Here is a 21,415-nt window from a genome sequence, read left to right on the forward strand (position 1 = left end):
AGGCAGAGGCACACAGACGTAAATGCAGCACTCTTGTCAGCCAGAGAGCAGGCATGTGACACAAAGCCAAATGCCTTTGATTACATCAATTACTGCAAGTCTGACAGTGCCTCAGGGGCTGATCTAACCGCCATTCATAACAGAGGATGCCAAATACCGACCTATCAGGCTCAGGTTACCTTCAGGACAGCTCCTCATTCTGCGAAGAAAACACACAAACACAGACATTGTCAGACATGAAAGAAACACAAGTAATGCACATTTCAAACCCACGTGTTAATACTGAGTCAACAAACGCATATACAAACACCCACACTACAGGTTTACATTTAACCTCTTGAACCATGGTTAACCTTTACATGTACATTGTCTCTTAAGTAGCTTAAATTTTAGTAAAAATATAGTTTTCTATGGTATTTAATGCATTTCCGTATTTGTCAATGGAACTACAGTATAATGTTTATGCTGTATATGGTAAAAGATTAAAATGCATGATGCAACTGCAAATGCAAGATGAAAACTAAAATGCATGCAGTACAGGTTTTTTTTTGTCATTTTTATAATACTTTTTCTTTTTTACAGTTCACATTTAATTTACTTCTGTCATTTGTGTTGAGTGGGGCTTCTGAACTAGTGAACTAGGTAAAGACAACCACAAGGGGTAGGAAAGTAGTGGATTAGAAAATAATTTTTTGAAGATGGGGATGATCAAGATGCTACTGTGGACGAGGGTGGAGACCAGCAGCCTTGGGAGATGACCAGGGAGAAGGAAACACAAGGATGATGAGGGAAGCCAGGGAGACAAGACGAAGAGCTGGGGACTGGAGACGAAGCAGACGGACGTGCAGGGGAGAGGAGGCAAGGGTCAGGATACAGGTAATGTGCTAAAACATTACAACATTACAACAATAGTAACTTGGAAAAAAAGCTTGACGCTTAGACCTACTGAAGCAAACTCACAGGGTGGTAGTGGCAGTGCTGGGTATTTGTAGACGGCTGGATTTTGGTGATGAGGTGCAGCGGGTGTGGCTCTGCTCTGACTCCAGCACACCTGTTTCCACTCAGACAAACACAGACACCGGGAGAGAGAGGTGGAGAGCCACCGGGGAAGTGACCACAGACTTGGGAGAGACAGGGGCTACGGTTGAAAAGTCAAAAATCTCCCTTCTTAAACACTTTTCCTTGACCCCAATGGAAAATTCACGAGGCCAAGGAAAGATGTGAAGGAGAATTCATAAGGACTTAGGAAAAGATAACTGCGGTGCAAAGAGAATGCAACTGCACTTACACTATTCTACGCAATTATGCGACAATGGATGTTATTGAAGTCGGTGTGCCATGGAGAAACTACAATGTTGTTAGATGGACTACAAAAAGCACATCTTAGATAGTTCGTCCTGTGTGTTCTTCCCATGTTGTTTAATGGAGGCTTAATGAAGATGGACAAATATGAAAAATATTACTTCATAACCAAGGTTGGAATTGAAATAAAAAAGGAATATAGACTACTACTCACAAAAGTGAAATGAAATGGTTGTCACATTGAGAATGGTTGCTTACGCTCACCTTCCTGTCTACTCATATTTATCGACATGAATCCCAGTTAGTATGACTGTATGAAAATATTTGTTAAATTCATGCAAGATAAGCATAACATATTAGGCCTACAAATCTACTACTGTACCTATCACCATTCTTAAGTTTAATACATATTGAATTAAAAACATCATCTGGCTAAAAACGTCTCACAAATATTTTTATTTTTTTTATTTTTATATATATATATATATAGCTGAAGAGATGATCCTGAGCATCTGTTACTGAAGTACAGTTAATTAATGATATTCCTAAAGGCTGGCAATACAACAATGCTCAAAATGAAGATATATAACTAATGCAAACTGAGCATAGGTTATGCGACAACATTAGGTTCGCTTTGATACTGTTACAACAGCAGCGTTATGTTCATAGTTCCCCTGTGGGCATAACATTCTCTAAAGTTAATAATTAACGGTAACCTACATGATGATCTGCGTCCCTGGTCGGTCATGATCGTTTGTTTTTGTTAACTGCTGAATGTCACACCACTATAAATGCTGCTGCCTCAAGGAATTGTGGGATGGCATTATCCCCTTTCTTTTCATAAAGTAAAGTCCAGTTTATCCTATGCTAAAGGGGATAAGATAGGAAGCACTGAAGCTCCTTTCCTTAGTATTTAGAAAATTCGAGCAGCTCTTATAATGGCTGCCACTTAGATATTTATGCGTCATTTCACTCAGTTAGGAACCTTCCTATCAAAAAGGACTCTTCAACAGCAGCCACGGCCTTTGTCAAACCAGACCCACCCCAATTCCACTCCGTCATGGAGTGTAACTCTGTTTGTGTTCACACTCAAAGCTGAATGAAGTACCCTTCGTTGAGGTGTAGGGTATAAATACAGTGACAAGCCTCAGAATGAAGTTCCCTCAATCCAGCAGAAACCAGAACTGTTGTAACTTTTCGTAACCATGGTTTCGTATCAGGATATTAAACACAGCACTAATAATAGGCTACGTAAGTAACAGTGTGGGAAGTGAGGTGTCGCTCACTCCACAGTAAGCCTAATGCTATGGAAAAAACATAAAACCTACACCCAAGCTTCTTTGGTGGTTTTTAACTCTAATGTTTATAAGTTGCTTGGTTTTTGCAACAGTCCCTTTAAATATACAATATACTTACATTTGTAGGGAGTGTTTTCCATGACAAAAAACAATACAGGCAATGCATGTGTGGTCAGTAAGTCAGCATGTAGACTTGCTGTTGGAGGGTTTTATAACCCACATCCACTCCCTGCTAATTGGTTTGGGATGGCACTTAATGTGGCTGACCCTCCACATAAGTGTGCAAATGGAGTGGAAGTGGTTAGGGAGAGGTTGCAGGGGGTGGTTTGAAAAAGAGCCACAGAATGAGAAGTAGAAGGGGTGTCAGGAAAGGTTGCTGAGGCAGATGTGACAATTTGCTTGTCTTCTCCTGTTCCAACATTTTATTTAAGGAGCTGTTAAAGGTCCCATATTGTGGAAAAGTGAGATTTCCATGTCTTTTTTAATCAAAAAGCACGTCTAGGTGCTATATAAATGCTGTGAAAGTATCAAAATGCTCAATTCACGGAGAAATGCACACAGTCCGTGTTCAGAAACTGTGCCTTTTAACAAGCCATCAGAACTTCCATGACTTTGTGATGTCACCATTAACAACAAAAATCACCACCATCAGTCAAGCCCCACATACGGCACACATGGACCCACCATCCAACCTTGCAGCATGTGACTTCTCTGAGTGTTTACCTAAAATCTGCTATATTTTTCTTTGTTATTTTGCTTTTTGATCGATATCTATTATAGACTATTAGTGTTTTGTTTGGCCTTTCCAGCAATCTTGTCAGCTTTTAAACCTTTTACCGCTATTCTTCTACCAATTGTTGTATTACTTTTATCTTGCTGTTTTAAGTTTCCCATTTTATCAGTCGTGTTGTTTTATGAGTTACAAATGGACTGAGTTATTATTGAGCTATTATTATGGCTGTATGAGTGGACTGCAAACTTGCTTACTCACAGTTAAGGGATGTTATCCACTTCCTGGACTAAGAGCTCTGAAAAAAGGATAAGCTGCTTGACAGCTCTGTCTGTTTAGATGCTTCCCAGGCAAAGCATATTTTGTAAAGACAGTCTTTCACTTTTGGTTTCCCAGCTACCCGATCACCCATCCACCTCATGTCCCCTATGGTCTCCGATTCTTCGGCCATTAACCCACACCTTGAGTGAGGTGGAGGCAGGGGCAGCGGGCTCCACCACCCCCGCATAGTACCTGCAACACTGTGGGTGGTCACCCCAACGCTGCCAGATGATCCTGGGGTTTACACCAAAGCCAGGCCAAAGGCTCTGGTGTATAGCTCCACACCTAAACTAGCTGGAGCATTGTAGTCTGAATTTCACCATCTGTTCGACTTATTTCATTGCTGACTGAACATCACCATTTGCAATTACCAGTGAGTACTACCAAGCTACAGTAGTAGGCTACTGTTCTTGCTAGAGCTCCATAGAGAAGCATGAGAGTGGAGATGTAAAACTACACTGAGACGGTTTTTGGTACTTAAAACCACAAATATATCTTCTTCTGGATAAGACCTCAAAACCTCAAATAAAAAAAAAAGAGAAGTGTAAAATATGGGACCTTTAAGTTCGAACAATAGTATTCTATATTGTGTAACACATTTTCGTATCTGCTTATTCCAACATATCAGTAAAATTATATGATGCGTTTACTGTATGTTTTCAAATTTTGTAAAGTTTTGTAATTTTTTTACCTATTGATTATTTAAAAAGTGTTTTTATTTTTATTTTTATGCTTTATGCTACTGTACTCAGTTTATTTATTAGGTACACCAGTAAAATCTGATGCATTGAATACAACAGCTTTGTTGTAAATTCTATCTTTACAAAGTTTATAATGTTCAGGTGTTATTGACATTTTTTAAATATGTAAATTGAATGATACTTTTATCATAAATTATTCTTAATACCTCTGAATATAATGCAGTTCAGTGAAACACCATCTCTAACTATGACTTCAATGCTAAAACATATAATTGAATAACATTACAGATATGAGAAAAGTAGACTTTATGATAGAACAGTTGCACTGGATTGCTTTAGACTGTACAGGTTCACATAATAAAGCCACTGGCCACAGAGCAGCCCTGTCTCCTAGAAATTGCATTTATATGCAACTTATTTGCAACAGCAAATGCATCTTATAGAAAATGTAATTGGGACCAAACTATGTTTCCTGTTAACATAACATTGTTATGTTTAGGCCCTTGCAGTACACAGATTTAGGAAAGATTGTGGTCTGGCTTAAAACAGAGTACAGTAATGTCAGACATAACATGTTTATTTACATAAAACCAAAACCACAATCTGTCCCCAAGTTTAACCAAAGTGCTTTTGCTCCCTAAACCTCACCACAGATGGGACTGGGAAAGCAAACGCTGTTGTCTGGTGTCCAGTCAAGTCATTTGTATACCTGTTAAAAAAAACACCACACAATTTGGTAATTAAAGACAAAACAGCTCAGTAATTGACAATTTAACAAATTTTATTGAGACACAGTAAACGCATAGATAAAAAGGAATGATATAAAATAATGTGTATTGTATTTTTTTTTTTATGTGTGTTTTTAATTTGACATTTTAAGTTGTCCATACTCTTGTTTTTGTACATACTGTACAATCAAACTCAAACTCTTTTTATGGCTGCATCATTACATCAAATGGACATTTCCCCAAAATTTAGCCTGACATCTTATGAGAAACTTTGGGATCTCCTTGAGAATTTAAAATCAACTTCTGTAGATGTGAACAAAGTTTGGCTGCAAAGGAGTTTGTAATGACTGACCTATGGTCGGTCAGTGAGGTTGAAGAGGTTTAACCAGTTTAAGTTTTTGTTTTGTTTTGAGTGTTGCAATCAGGACATCAAACATAACTTTTCAGTGTACAATATAAACACAAATAAACATAACGTGAGTCAGGCAGAACACTGAAGTTGTGCTTGTATTTGCTGATTAGCTCCAGCAGTTTACAGTCCTTTACAATGATTGGCACATTCACAGCTGTGTAGCTGGTAATATCCAAACATCACGAACATTATGACCTGACACTTCCCCATTGCTATGGTGCAGTCCCTTCAAAATTTGCTTCCCATTCATGTGTCTTTGGAACGGGCAAGACACGTTCACTTCCGGGAGTCAACTCTCATTCAGGAAATATTGTTAGTTTATATTATCATTTTAAAACTGCAAGGCCAAAAGACTATACGCAGCAGAGAAGGAGAGATGCTGCCTGGTTGCAGTGAGTGTAAGGATAGTGACATAGGTTGATGGCAGTGAAATGTTTGATAAAACACTATTTAATTTACAACTTTGTTGAATGCTGTTGTTAGTCTGCAAGCCATGCAACCTGCAACAGGTTATGTTTAAACCCTACTCACGCCATTTTCTGTCCCATGTTCCATGTCACTGCTTGGATTCATTGAGAGGTCCCTCAAAAGGCAGAGCCTATTCCACCAAATCTTACTTTATGACCATTTGCTATAAATAGTCCCATCCTTGACATGTCTCTGGATGAATCATCAGTTTTCCACAAACAAATAGAATTTACAAACCAGAAGTAGAATTGTTCAGAAAGGAGGCCGTTTTTTTTTTACTGGCTACTGTTCTGGAGGTTGGGAAAATGTTCTGTAAATCTGAGCTTGTAATTTGAATATAGGGAGGGAATCTGAGCAAAAATAATAGTTAAGGTGGAGATCATGTCATGAAATTCAATCTACAACTGTGTTGAGTGCAGATCTGATGTTTTTTTCAGTCTCAAGATTGTTGGCAGCCAGTGCCTGTGTTTCTGTTGCCTGCTGAACCCTGCTCGTACATATCTTGCAAAAATCATAAAGTTTTGTATCATAACCAAAAGTGACAGCCCAGTTTTTCAATATCATACTGGGAATCTTACTTTTTAAAATTGCACTATATTTTTATATTTATTTATTAATATGTTTTTACATAAACAGTGGATTAATTGACTGTGTGAAGTGAAGCGTATCACTTAAAGTGACAAACCCACAGAGAATTATCACCCAACCCGGCAGTTCCCCTCAGCTCTACAGAGCATTATTGCATCTTTAAGCTCATTGCTTTGGGTTTATGGCTCGAAACTTCCCTCTCATCAACCTCATTTCCAGCAGCAGCAGGCAGCTGTTTTCAGTGAAAAAGCTCTGATAAACCCATTATACTCTACCTGCTAAGCACCAAACTATATATAAAATCCATAAATGCAGCTTTATGTTTTGGTTCAGACTGTTTTGGCTTAAAATTAAAATTAATTAAATTATCTCGTGACAAATGACTTTAGTTAAATATAGGTTAATGCTTTAGTTACTGACTAGGGTATTGTCCTGGTTGAGTACACATATACTGCACATATACAGTACAGTATAAACCAAAAATGGCATTTAATTTCATTTAAAAAAACTGATGAATGTGCTGTTAGTAAAAGTTAGTCCTTCCCAGAATTTTATAGATTTCATTGTGGAAAAACCTGTGTAGTAAGATTTAAGCAAGAACATTATAATAAGAGACTAAATCTTGCCATGGAAACCAACAAGACGAAAATTAAACATTAACCCATTAAAAGGTGGATTCAACCAAACCAAAAAAAAAAAAAAAAAAAAAAAAAAAAAAATAGGTTTCAGGTTTCAGTTTCATGTTTTGAAATATAGTTTCTTTGTCTTAGATTTGTCCCTCCATTAAATAGACTGAATTTCTTTCCTTATTTAAAATTTTTGGAACTAAACTCTACAGTGATGTGTGTAGTTTATCCCGACAAACAGGGACACTGTTTCTGGATGGACATGTTGCTGTTGATATTTTTACATGTCTTTTTCAATGCTTTGAGCACCACAAACAAAATTCCATTAACCTCCATTGTACTGGGGTGGAGACAGCAATCTCAGCGATAGATATCTCAAGACATGGACAAATAAAACCAAAAATAACTGTATGGCTAGATACCACTAATGGTAAATGAGAAAATATTGTTTGTTTGTTTTTTTACTTGGATGAACTGACCTGTTAAGCCTTTAAACTTTTGATTCTGCCATCAAATTTTCTTTTTCATGTTTCTTTAAAATTAGACAACTATTTTTTCCACAATGTTAAACACAGTATCAAATTATCACTTTGTTCCAGCTCTTCACTGAATCTATATGATCTTTAAACTGAGAGAAATATTAATCTTTTTTTTTTATAGCTGCACCATTCCATCGAAAGGCAATATTCTGGATGACTTTTGCATCATTTTATACACATTTCTCCCAAAATGTATCTATAAAAATACACAGTGAAATGAATAAATGCAATACATAAAGAAATACTGTCAAATACATGCAAATAAAGGCATACTGGCAGTCTAATCCCAGTCACTGCAGGACCTCCATCATTGGAATTGCAATTAGTAATTTTAGATCTGTGTCTGACTCTCCTCCTCAGTCCACTCAGCATACACTCACTGAGAACTTAATTAGGAACACCTGTACACCTGCTTATTCAGATGACTATGTGGCAGCAGTGCAATGCATAAAATTGTTCAGATACAGGTCAGGAGCTTCAGTTAATGATATCATCAAACATCAGCATGGGGAAAAATGAGACTTTGACTGTGGCAAGATTATTTGTGCCAGATAGGCTAGATTTAGTGTTTCTGAAACTTCGTATCTCCTCGGATTGTCACACACAACAGTCTTTAAAGTTTACTCAGAATGGTGTGAAAACAAAAGGCATCCAGTGAGCAGCAGTTCTGCAGACAGAAACGCCTTGTTGATGGGAGAGGCCAGAGGAGAGTGGTTAGACTGGTTCAAGCTGAAGGAAAGAATAAGATCATTCAGATAACCACTCTTTACAACTGTGGTTCGCAGAAATCTCAGAACGCACAACAAGAGTGGTTATCTGAATTATCGCCAATCTTGAGGTGGATGGGCTACAACAGAAGGCCATGTTGGGTTCCACGCCTGTCAGCCAAGAACAGAAATGTGAGGCTGCAGTGGGCACAGACTCACCAAACCCGGACAATTGAACACTGGAAAAAACGTACCCTGGTCTGATGAATCTCGATTTCCGCTGGTCAGAATTTGGCATTAACAGCATGAATCCATTGACCCAACCCGCCTTGTGTCAACGGTCCAGGCTGGTGGTGGTGGTGTAATGGTGTTGGGAAGGTTTTCTTGGCACACTTCAGCTTGGGCCCCTTAATACCAATAAGACATTGTTTTAATGCCACAGCCTGTCTGAGTATTGCTGCTGACCATCTGCATCCCTTTATGGCCACAATTTACCATCTTCTAATGGCTGCTTCCAGCAGGATACAACCAGGTCACAAAGCAAAAGTTGTCTCAAACTGGTTTCATGAACATGACAATGAGTTCACTGTGCTTCAGTGACCTCACCAAGCACCAGATATGAATCCGGTAGAACACCTTTGGGATACAATCACATCAACATGGACAAGAATCTCAAAGGAATGTTTCCAACATCATGTGGAATCCATGCCACAAAGAACTGAGGCTGTTTTGAGAGCAAAGGGAAGCCCTACCAAGTATTAGTTTGGTGTTCCTAATAAAGTGCTCAGTGAGTGTATACCTACATAATGCTGACTCTGGACGCAGTTTACATGGCAAGTGGACCTCGATCTAACTAAGCTGCTTGTTCTGAATTCTAAACAGCTGAAACCCTTTAAGACAGCCCAATCATTGGGTGACAGTTCTCTGTGTGTCACCGGTCTGGATCAGGCTATAGATAAGAGGAGTAAACAAACAGGAGTGAATGTGGTGTGGGAGATGAGTCATCAGTTCTGGGCTTGCCTCTCTCTGTGTGCCTCTCTCAGTCTGCTGAACATCCGTTCCCCTGAAGGCCCTCATCACCACAGGCATACTTCAGAAATTACCTTCTCGCCCACAGGCTGCCAGTCACATGGGCTGTAATAACAGGCTCTCGCACTGTCCCAGTCCAAATTCACCCACCAGCACTCTCTAGCTCAGTGTCTCTCTGTCTCTCTCTGTCACAACTTCCCTTACAGCACACAAACACACACATCCTTGTTGTATTACATTCGTGGGGACCTGTCATTCACATAATGCATTCCTCAGCTCCTAACCCTTACCTTAACCATCACAACTGAATGCCTAACCCCAACCCTTACCCTAACTCTATCCTAAAACTAATACTAACCTGAACCCAAAAACCAAGTCTTAACTCTCAAACAGCCATTTAAACTAATGGGGTCCAACATTTTGGTCCCCACCAAGCTGTCGGACCCCACAAGTATAGTGGGCTCCCATGGGTTTTCAGACCCCATGAATACAGTAAAACAAGCCCACACACACAAAAGACAAAAACAATAACTGATCAGCGCATTAAATCAGAACTGATTCAAAGCTGAAAAATTTAATGCACAAATGTACTCCAGACCCGTAAACCTCAGGCCGATACCAGCCAGTAAATAAAAAATCCTCCTGACATCTGAACGGTTGTTTGTGCTTTTCCTAGACCTTGGCTTGTGGGAAAACTCTGCAGGTTGATGCAGGCTTTGTGTTTACATGGCAAGAAACTGGCTTGTTGTCACTTTGAAATCCATAGAGTGCCTACCTAAGTCAGTTTGACCTACTGCTGAAAAGATCCTGTGGTGTAAAGAGCTTTAAACCCTACAGTAATGTCATTAGTTGAGAGAAAATTAAGAATATTTTAGCATCAATATTGTTTTAGAGGCTTTTAAACTCTGTATAAAAATGTATTTGACAAACAGACTATATATTGCTTATAAAAGGTCTAATTTTGTGTCTTAACAGACAATGGGTGGCTCCAGGAGCTGCAAGGGAAGTGCTAATGCTGTACAATAGGCATTTTATTTTCTTTTATAGCACTTCCTACTCATTCAATCCTGCACCTGTGGGCATCTGGGAAGGAGTAAATCTTACCGTAACTTAAAGATGCCTCACATCTTAGTCATGCAGTGCTTTCTAGCATGAAGCAGCAGCAGAAATGTTTTGTTTCGTGGTTAGATGTTCAGCGTTCAACAGATCACAGGCAGGTATAACATTGACTAGCTGTAATAAATACAAAATATAACTCACCTCATGATATTATCCCACAATTAGCGAGATAATTTAAGTCTACTTTACTTCTTTATTTTTATCATTATTCTGGATAGGTTTTTGCTTCCTCTAATGCTTGTATCATGGAAGTGTATGAGCAGAATGTTCAAACCTACTCATCTTTGCACTTCTTTCATTTAATTCAGCATAACTTAAGCCACAAACTTCATTCAAACTTTACATGAGGCAACACAGTGGGAAGATATACATTTCCAGCGAGATTTTTAATATCTTACATCTCTTTAAAAATCGTGTCTTCAGTTTGATGTTTTCGAAAATTTTTGAGTTTATAATGGGTGTGTAACGCATTGGTCAGTGTTCAACCTTTTGACTGCATCATATATGCTGAAGTACTGCTGATTATATTGTAAACTATTACTGTATCTTGTTTTATTTTATTTAATCACCTGTTTAATGTATATGTGTGCATTTATGTATGTATGTGCATACGTAAGTTTGTATAGCAGTTTCTTTTTCCTGTGGACAACATGGAGAGTAGCTGTTTTGTTGGTTAAAGGTAATGGAGGTTCAAATAATAAAGAATAAATAGACACTTCAACTTCCTTCAGCACTTTCACTTAAACTCATTTCAGTGCTTGTGCTTCTACTGACTCTCCATGCACTCTAAGCAGATTTGCTTCAGTAGACACTTCATCTCCTTTCAGCACTTTCACCTCAAACCTCTCAGTTCTTGTATTTCAACTGGCGCTTCAACCCCTTTCAGCACTGTTGCTTCATGTGTCAACAAGCTAAGAATCATGTTTTTGTTGACCCCCACTTGTTTAACTTCTCACCCACGTTGCTGCAGTGATGTAGTGTACTACAGGGTGTGTCAGTACACCATGACATCAGTGTTGGTTCGTTTGACCACATCCAACAACAAGAAGTATCACTGCTGGGTGTGGTTACAGGTGCAACAGGCTTGAAACTTTCAGTAAGAGAGGGGAGAAAAGCATTGCTTTTCGGCCTAGTGTTCAGCCTGGTTACTCTTTCATTTTTATCTATCACTCAAGTTTCTTTCAGTGCTTCATCTTCAGGTTTATCTCCCATATAAATACATTCATAGTATCAACACTTTAAGACATTTAAGCAGCTTCAAATGTTTCCACTGCAGGTTTTAAGTGGAAGCTAATTCTTCCCCAGCCATTTCTAGTTCTGACATACTTTTACAGAGGGAGAGCTGGTTTTGAGTCTGTGACTTGTGAGCTGGGTGGGTGGTGGCTTCTTGTCACCCTCCACCCTCCAGCAGGCTGCACAGAGAGCTTTGACCTTTCTCATCATCTGCCATTATCAAATCACAAGAGCGTTAACTCAGCCTCTCTTATATGACTCATAGAATCAACCAAACATAAGCAGACTGCTAAAAAAAATAATCCAAATAAATAAAATCATCAAAAAATAAATTTGCCAAAACATTTGCTCCCAATTTTTCATCAGAAAAGGAGCAGCTGCTCACACTCTCCCTCCCCTTACCCTCATTAGTGCCCCTATGAATAGACCCATGGTGAAATTATGAAGGGGGAATGACGAAGTTGAGTTCTGTTCCAAAGAGCAAATTAATTCATGATCCCAATTAGCATAATTAGCATAATAATTAGCATACACTGTTGCTGTAGCTAAAATGTAGTGTGTGATTACATAATGCATAAAGTGGAGTATACAAAAAAATCTGAGTTTATAAATAATCGCCTGCAGCCACTTTGAAGACCAACCAGGGATTCATGCAGATTAATGGAATCCTAACTGGCACAGAGTGCAATTTATAGACCAACATTCAAGATATTATGACCCAAATTCTGTCCATTATTGAAAATGGCAACATCTCTCTCTGCCACTGCTAGCCTATTTATGTCACCCAGTTTCCATGGCTACCATGCCATAGATAAAATCTAAATCACACACAGGTTTTCAAGTGCAACATCAACTTTGTACTGCAAAAAGGAAAGAGGGATGACACCAGTGCTTTACATTCATTAATACACTTGAACAAAGGCAGATGAGGATATTATTTTCCATTATCTCATCATCTGCATAAAGATTAAAACAGGAAAAAAAAAAATTATGTTCATGTTTTTTCTAAAGATCTGAAAGGGAGTAAAGCATAAATACCCTATCATGGTAACAGTTATTGCTAAGGTTAAGGTTGTCAAGGCTCCAGCAATGCTGACATGCCTCTAAGTAAACACACTAAACTAGGTATACTGCTGCATTAAGGCTGGGTATCGAGCTTCAATACTTTTTCAGTGACAACAAAAAATCCTTCAAATCCTGAATGTTTTGCCTGATTTGTAATCAACCTGACTTATTTTTTGATCAGATAGTTCCAAATTTAATTTCAGATTGTTAAACACATTTAATATTTGAGAAATTTGTCGTACAGAACTGGCCTCTGTATTAAAACTCAAATACTGTTCTTGCACTAGTATTGAAGAATTCAAAGGATTACCCAGCCCTATTCAACATACAGACAGAAGCAAGTTCTAAGCGGTCCTAGAAAACACACTCAACAAGGTTTTGGTACTGCTGCTCTAAGTCTGGGAATTGAAGCTGACTCGATTGTGTAAAGTGTCAAAAACTCACCTAGAATGCTTTGTCAGATTCATAATCTTGTTAATTTATTCTTTGATCTGACAGTTTCTGGTTGGAATCAAAATTTTGCCAATATTTTGCCCGTACTTTATATAAGTTTTTGTATTGTGTTTAGACAGCGTTTAACATTTGAGAACTTTGGCTTATGTAATGAAACTCTGGAGTTGTATCGGCAAAACTGTTGAAAAATTTGAAGTATTAATCAGCCCCGATCTAGACACAGGCATTTAAAGAAACAAGTCATATGATGTCTTAGGGAACACTTTAAAATAAGCTTTTGGTACTGCTGTACTAAGTCTGGGTATTAAACCTAAACTTTTGGTAAAATATGTCTCCATAGAACTTCGAATCAAAAACTGTTGTATTGAAAAATAACCTACAATGTGTAGTCTTTTGTTTACTTCATTCTTCATCGATTCCAGATATAATTTAAAATTTATTTGAGACTTTTTTTAATTTAGACAACAGCTTCATGTTGTCAGTGTTTTCTTAACATTTAACATGTGAACTTTTGCTTCTGAAACTGACTTCTGACTCAGGTATTGTATTGGAAGTAGTATTGAAAATTTAAAATAATACCCAGCCCTACTCTACACACAGGCATTTTAAGAAACAAGTCCTAAGCACACAAGTGTGACTATCTTTGTGAAAACAAAAGCTTAAATACACAATCAAACCACCACACACAAGCCACATGGTAGTCTTCCTTCCTTGGTCACACAGACAAACAGATGATCGCCCTAGCATCCCACCAACCGTCAGTGGACCAAATACTACATGCCCTTCTGAAAACAAAAGGGCCCAGGACAAAGGTGGCAACAATACTTGTCTTCCTTATTTCCACCAGTTCAGTGAGGGCAAGCAGGAGCACACACACAATACCTGGCTGGAGAAGGAAGATTACATCATTTCTCCACAATGAAATGACTCATTGTTCCCCATTTAGCTGCAACTTCAAATACAGACAGTAAAAAAAAAAAACAATACACAGAAGCCTTTGTCAGCAGAACGCTAAGAAAATTTCAACCTGAAATGTAAAACCTTTTAACCTTTCTAACCTCTTTTACTGTGAACAGACAAACGGCAAATCAGATCCAGGGTCCTCACTATTAAAGGCCAGACACAGCTTATTTAACTGAATCTATTTCTATATTAGATAAATAATTTTAGTTCAAAAGAGCGGCTGTTCACACAATCAGTAAAGTAGGTTGGGCTGAGCCTTGTAGCATGACAATATTCACTTTGGTACTGGCCACTGATACAGTGAGGATATGTATGGTTCTTTGTGAAAAACAACCTCAAAGCTCTGTGTCATTGACAAACACTATATGTTTAGCCCCACCTGCTGGCTGAAGGGACGCAGACACTGTAATGTTTGCAGTGTACTGTCCTCCAGTTGCAGGTCTACTGAGTAAAGCCCAGTGTTTTCTGAGAGGCAAAGCCCAGACAGTATGTCATAATGATTACATAATCCTATAAGGACTGAAAAAACCTCCATCCTTAACCTCCTTGGTGTTTGAGACACTTTTTCAAAAGCTATGGACACATACTGTAAGTAATTGGTTACATACTGTTTTGTTTTTTAAAAACATGTGCAACAGCAAACATGACCAATTTAATAAAATAAGTAATCAAGGAGAATATGCCATATGCCCAAAAGTATGTGGACACACTCAACATTTCGTGTATAAAATGTCCAAAAATATTTCCAAGAGCCCATGGCGACATCTTCAAATGTCTTGTTTTGCCTGACCAACACTCCAAACCTCAAATACATTAATTTTTAAAAGATGCAACCAGCAAATCCTGTTTGACTGTTTAGTAGTTTTGCTTGGTACATTTCTAAATGCTTGACTGTTCAATCTGAAGGTCACCCAGTTTGGTATTTTTAGTAGTCCAAATACTGGCTGAGTGACCTTTTATGGATAAGTGACTTTTTTTTATGGATTCTCAAGCTGCTCCAGGGATTTAGATAGTTATATGTACTGCTTTTTTTATTAGTCTTTCTTTTCGGTGCATCACTTATGATTTGCCTTTTATTAACTAATCACTTGTATATAAGTATGTATTTAAGTTTTTTATGACTTGCAGTTTTCATTTTGTAACATAATATGAGAATTGTAGATCCATAAAAAATACAGCCAAATTTTCCAAAAACACCTTTCCCAATTTCTCATCATAGAAGCACAGAAACAAGAGAATTAATCCAAAATAAAAAAGCAATAGAGAAAAAAAAGAAAAAATATGCAACTATGAGTATAAAATCATATCCTCCCAACTGAAATCAGTGTGCTTCCACCTCATCTGTTCACTGTGCTTGGATGACAAAAATAGTTTCCCCTCTACCTAATATAACTGATTATACAAATTGTTAATACATTTTCTTTTGATTGACTAATTGATTAATTTACCAATTGTTTCAGCACTATTATCACACCAAACTGGGAAAACCATATCTTTATGGGGCTGCCATTGTGGCATTGTCATGTTTCAACATGACAAACTGACCTTCCCCAAACTGGTCCTACAGTTGTAGTTGGAAGCACACTATCTATGATTCTAAAATATCACTGTATGCTTTAACATTAAAATGTCCCTTTATTGGGACTATGTGGAAACCTCCAGACTATGACCCATGACCCCAAAACTTGTAAATAAATATGACAAATTCATGGTAGTATCTGGAATATATTTCCAGAATGTTTTGAGACACATAACACTTTATGTAACATTCAGAAAAAGTATTCAGACCCCATTACTTTCATTATGTTAGGTTGCAGCCTCACGCTAAAATCGTTTGAATTCATTTTTTCCCTCATCACTCTGCACTCAATACCCCAGAAGGACAACGTGAAAACTGGATTTTAGAAACTTTTGAAAATGTATTAAAAAAGAAAAATTGAAATATCACATTGACATAAGCATTCATACCCTTTGCTATGACACCTGAAATTTAGTTCAGGTCGCTCCCATTTCTCTTGATCATCTTTGAGATGTTTCTACCCCTTGATTGGTATCCACCTGTGGTACATTCCATGATTGGACTTGGTTTGGCAAGGCAGATACCTGTCCGTAGGTCTCACAGCTGACAATGCAAATCAGAGCAAAAAACCAAGCCATGAGGTAAGAGGAACTGCCTTCAAAGCTCAGAGACAGGATTGTATTGAGGCAAACATCTGGGGAAGGATACAGAAAATTTCTGCTGCATTGAAGGTTCCCAAGAGCACAGTGGCCTCCATAATTCTTAAATGGAAGAAATTTGGAATGACAAGACTCTTCCTGGTGCTGGCTGCCATGCAAAAATGAGCAATCAGGGGAGAAGGGCTTTGGTAAGAGAGGTGACCAACAACCTGATGGTCGCTCTGGCTGAGCTCCAGAGATCCTGTGTGGAGATGGCAGAAACTTCCATGAGGACAGCCATCACTGCAGCACTCCACTGATCCGGGCTTTATGGCAGAGTGGCCAGACGGAAGCCTCTCTTCAGTAAAAGACACATGAAATCCCGCTTGGATTTTGCAAAAAAGCACCTAAAGGACTCTCAGACTGCGAGAAAGAAGATTCTCTGGTCTGATGAAACCAAGATTTAACTGTTTGGCCTGGATTCTAAGTGTCATGTCTGGAGGAAAGACAGGGTCTGAATACTTTCTGAGAGTCCTATACTAAGCGGGCAAAGCCCATTTGAAAATGAATTTGGCAGTTATCATGTTTCCACTAAGCATTAAGATGGACGATGAAAATTAATAACAAGCCCAGCCCAAACTGTACACAGCAAATAAGACACATATTCCATATCTGATTAATATGTTATGCTGCTGTCATAATACATACCATTGCAACCTAGTGTGAACATAAATTGAATAAGCTTAAAAAAAAAGTTGCAAATGTCTTTTTCATACCACACAGAAATGACTTTTCATCTAGCACCATCCTAACATTGTCTTTTCTGGAATGAGTGAAATGTCTCGACAATTAAGGATGGGTTGTTGTGACATTTGGTTGAGACATTCATGCTTCAATGATTTCTTCACCTAAAACATCAACCTGTCTCTTAGACCCCATCCCAACTAATGTAGGCTGCTTAAGGAAGTTCTGCCCTTAGTTAGCACCTCTTTCTGTCTTTATTAACAGGCTATATACCAAAGTCCTTTAAAGTAGCTGTAATTAAACATCTTCTTAAAAAGCTTACTTTTGATCTAGATGTTTTAGCCAACTATAGATGTGTATCTAACCTTCCTTTTCGAAGAACCTTGAGAAAGCAGTCTCCAATCAGTTGTGAAACTTTCTACACATCAGAGTTTATTTGAGGATTTTCAGTCAGGATTTAGAGTGCATCATAGCACAGAAAAACCCAAGAAAACTCAAAGCTGTAATTGCTGCCAAAGGGGCTTCTGCAAAGTACTGAATTAGGGGTGTGAATACTTGACGTTGTTGCCATGGATTACAGAGTGTAGACCGATGGGCAAAAATGTCAATTTTACCCTTACACAATAAAATGTGCAAAAAGTGAAGGGGTCTGTATACTTCCTGAAGCCACTGTATACTCTGGTCCTTAATAAATATTAAATAATTAATTCTGTAATTTCTATAGAGGATGACCATCAGCATTTCATCCTAGTTAGAAAAACTTTAGCAGTTGAAAACATTTGTCTGATCATCACATGCAGCTCTTATACTTGGAACATCATTAAATCACATGGCTATAGAAAAAACTGATAATCTTAATTAAATCAAAAGTATAATACAGTAGTATACTGCACATGCATCAGAGACACATATTCACGCATGAAAACCTGCATCTTTTAACCATTCAGTTTATTTCATAATGCCTTGCTCAACACTATATACTATACCTCATTTCCCAATAATTTAGGAAACACTTAGAAACAGTGTTTTGAGTCTGTGTGGTAAATTAATTCTTAGCAAACAGAAAACTCATGAGTGGAAACTGAGAATTCCCTCCAGTACAGTAACAGTTTTAAGAGTAAGACTTTTAAAGTCTTGAACTTTTAAAAACAGAATTTTCTAAATGAGAAATAAAATTTGTACTTGACCAGAAAAAAAAGTGATTGTGCAAAAGTACTTGAGGGATAAGAGACCATGAAAAAACATCTGACATTGAATCCTTCTTTTTGAGTACATGTCATTGTTCTGGATGTGAAGCTGGTGGGAAACATTTACATTATAAGCTTACAGACATACATTCGTCTCAGTCCCCTCTGAAAATAAGTTCATCCAATGTCCATTACATTAAAAATATCTTTTTTCAGCTTTTATCCCCACTAAATGTTACATAAAACAAGCGCTTAAAATGCAGGCAACTTCTAAGGCAACATGTGAAATAAAAACAAACTAGATACTGTAGGGAAGTAAAGACCCCTCTATTATGTCTGAGAGGGCATTCCCATACCAGATGTCCTAATGCAAAAATGACACAAGAGCTATCATACAAAGTGAACTACTGAATAGAAAAGACAAAAACATCTACACACAAAAACAATACTGAAGTCAAAATAAGGGAATCCACAGCTTTCTGTATTTGCTCTGGAAACTAGTTGTGTTTTTTAAGAGCATGAGCATATCATTTACGCTGCATCCAGGTTTACACGAACCCCGAGCAATTCCTTTTACTGTAATGTCTGACATGAAGTGCATCCCTCTCTGAACTGATTACATCACCTTGAGGACGTAAATGGGTATGGTGGTCTGTGGAGGGGCTCATGCTCATGATGAGAAAAGGGAGAGGTTAGAGATAAATATGTTGATTTAAGAGGGGTCAGTGTGTGTGTGTCTTTAGCATGACAGGGATGCCACGCACGCACTGTGGAACGGGTTTCAAACATCCTCATTTCTCTAAAAATTATGCATATGATTCACACTTTTTGCTGAAAAGCCTTTGTCTTGGTTTTCACATTCTGGAGGACGGTGTGGCTGTCAGCCGCTGAGGAGTGGACAAACACTGAGAAGGCAGCCCAGATGCCCTGAGTGAGAGCAAACATGTAGAAACACCCAACCCATGCTCATCGGCCTGCCATCACACTCAATGGAAGCACTGATGCTGAAGAAAAGATCTGTCCTGAAGCACAGAAGCAGGGTCTGAGCTGATCAGGATGGGGTGCAGTGATTGTTTGGTCTGCGGTCACAGAATACACTGTGAGGATGTGCAAATGTATGTACAGAGGACGTCTTCCTGGTGGACAGAAGAACAGGTCTAAACGCAACATGCAGGACACAGTAGAATGCAGGTCTCTGTACAAAGCTGGACTGGGAATAGTGTGTGTGTGCAGAGCATGAGAGTGGGTAGTGTTATAGTGCAGGGGTAGGGAGGAGGGCGGTCAGGGAAGGGATGGTAGTGGCTCTTATGTCTGTGTCTCATCATGACGTGCCCTGTCTCTTCTGTTGCTGGACCCGTATCAGCTCCAGCTGTTTTTTGCACTTCTGGTAGTATGTGGACAGACTCTTGTTCTCCTCCAGCAGCTTTTTATGCTCCTGCACCAGACGGGATGTATTCTGCTGGTCCTTCTCATCTTGGTCCAGTTCAGCAATGAGCTCCTTCCTGCAGAGACAGGAAATGAAGCAATATTAACCTTTTGAAGAGTAGGCTACTTATTCAGTTTTCAGTCACTTTATATTATATATATATATATATATATATATATATATATATATATATATATATATATATATATATATATATATATATATATCTATATATATGTATATATTATATGTACAGAAACTAGCCATAACCACCCATATATATTTACCAGCCATTACCATATTGTGAGTCGTCCAATGAGGTTAAATTAAGACACCGTCAAAGCAGAATTGTAACTGTGAGCTAAAATTATGATGATTCCTTCATTCCTTCCATTCAATCATCCAGCAGTCCTCTGTGGATTAAACCACTCTGTGGTTTCATACAGTGATACAAACTGTATAATTCTGCATAATTGTGAACCTGCTATCTGACAGAATTGGCTCTAGGGGAAGTTAACTAAGAATGCAATCATTTTCACATTGAGTCCAGTGTGAAGTGAGTTGACCTGGTAGTAACAAATTCATTACCAGAAATTTTGAAATAAGGATGATTTTTTTTTAATATAACAGAAAAGAGATTCAGGAGAAAGCTGAGACTTTTAGTTTCCAGTCAACAACTCCAGTCAGTCTACACCTGTGGTAGTTGGCCATAATGGTAGCTCTATAAGTGTTTGGATCACATTTGCTTCATGATCACAGACATCGTTTTGTGCTTATAGCTTCAAATCTAGTGAGGGAGGATGTGTGTATGTGGTGTGGCCCAAACAATTAAGACTGACTAAACACATAGAGGCCCAAAAACCATGTGAGTGTAGGCCTCTTGCATTCTTAACTGTTTGGGCCGATTTTTTTTTTTTTTTGCTTTGGTACTGATTTTAGGAGTCTGCTTCTTTTCAAGAAATATTTTCCTGGACATTTCCAGGACTTTTTCAATCGCAAAAGGCTGGCATATGGATGGGGAACATGCCGTAGACTAACAAGTTCCTCTGTGTAAGTCTCCTTTAGAACACACACTCACAGAGAACTTTATTAGGAACACCTTACTGAAGCTGGGTAGGCCGTCCCTTTGCTCTCAGAACAGCCTCAATTCTTCATGGCCTGGATTCCACAAGATGCTGGAAACATTCCTTTTAGATTCTGGTGCATGTTGCCATATTGGCATCACATCATTTCTGCAGATTTGTCAACTCTACATTCATGCTGCGAATCTCCCGTTCTACCACATCCAAAGGTGTTCTACCGGATTCAGATCTGGTGACTGGGGAGGCCACAGAGGCACAGAGGTACACTGAACTCACTGTCATGCTCATGAAACCACTTTGAGACTACTTTTGCTTTGTGAGCTGGTTGTATCCTGCTGAAAGTAGCCATTAGAAGATGGTAAATTGTGGCCATAAAGGGATGCATGTGCTTAATAACAATATTCAGATAGGCTGGGGCATTCAAACAATAATTGGTATTAATGGGCCTAAAGTGTGCCAAGACAAACATTCCCCACACAAATTACACCACCATCACAAGCCTGGATTGGTGTTGTTTCGACACAAGGCAGGCTTGGT

At 38.4% G+C, this 21,415-nt stretch overlaps 1 protein-coding gene and 1 long non-coding RNA gene across 6 annotated transcripts in view; both read right to left on the reverse strand.

The window, feature by feature from the left end:
• Positions 1-86: 86 nt before the first annotated feature.
• On the reverse strand, positions 87-1,013 carry LOC120788751. 2 transcript variants are annotated; one of them, XR_005707293.1, is made up of 3 exons: positions 961-1,013; positions 599-821; positions 87-199 (listed from the first exon to the last, which is right to left on the reverse strand). It is a non-coding gene; the product is annotated as an uncharacterized LOC120788751 (long non-coding RNA). The 2 variants fall into 2 exon arrangements; XR_005707294.1 differs by having other exon boundaries at positions 947-989.
• Positions 1,014-18,833: 17,820 nt separating this feature from the next.
• Positions 18,834-21,415, reverse strand: part of map3k7 (mitogen-activated protein kinase kinase kinase 7) — a 33,374-nt gene continuing 30,792 nt past the window's right edge. For all 4 annotated transcript variants that reach the window (XM_040124805.1, XM_040124806.1, XM_040124803.1 and 1 more), the window contains one exon: positions 18,834-19,872. In XM_040124805.1, coding sequence (XP_039980739.1) covers positions 19,692-19,872 — 181 coding nt within the window. In that variant the 3' untranslated portion in view covers positions 18,834-19,691. The remainder of the gene's footprint in view (positions 19,873-21,415) is intronic.

The sequence above is a fragment of the Xiphias gladius genome, chromosome 4, assembly GCF_016859285.1.
Source record: "Xiphias gladius isolate SHS-SW01 ecotype Sanya breed wild chromosome 4, ASM1685928v1, whole genome shotgun sequence".
NCBI lineage: Eukaryota > Metazoa > Chordata > Actinopteri > Istiophoriformes > Xiphiidae > Xiphias > Xiphias gladius.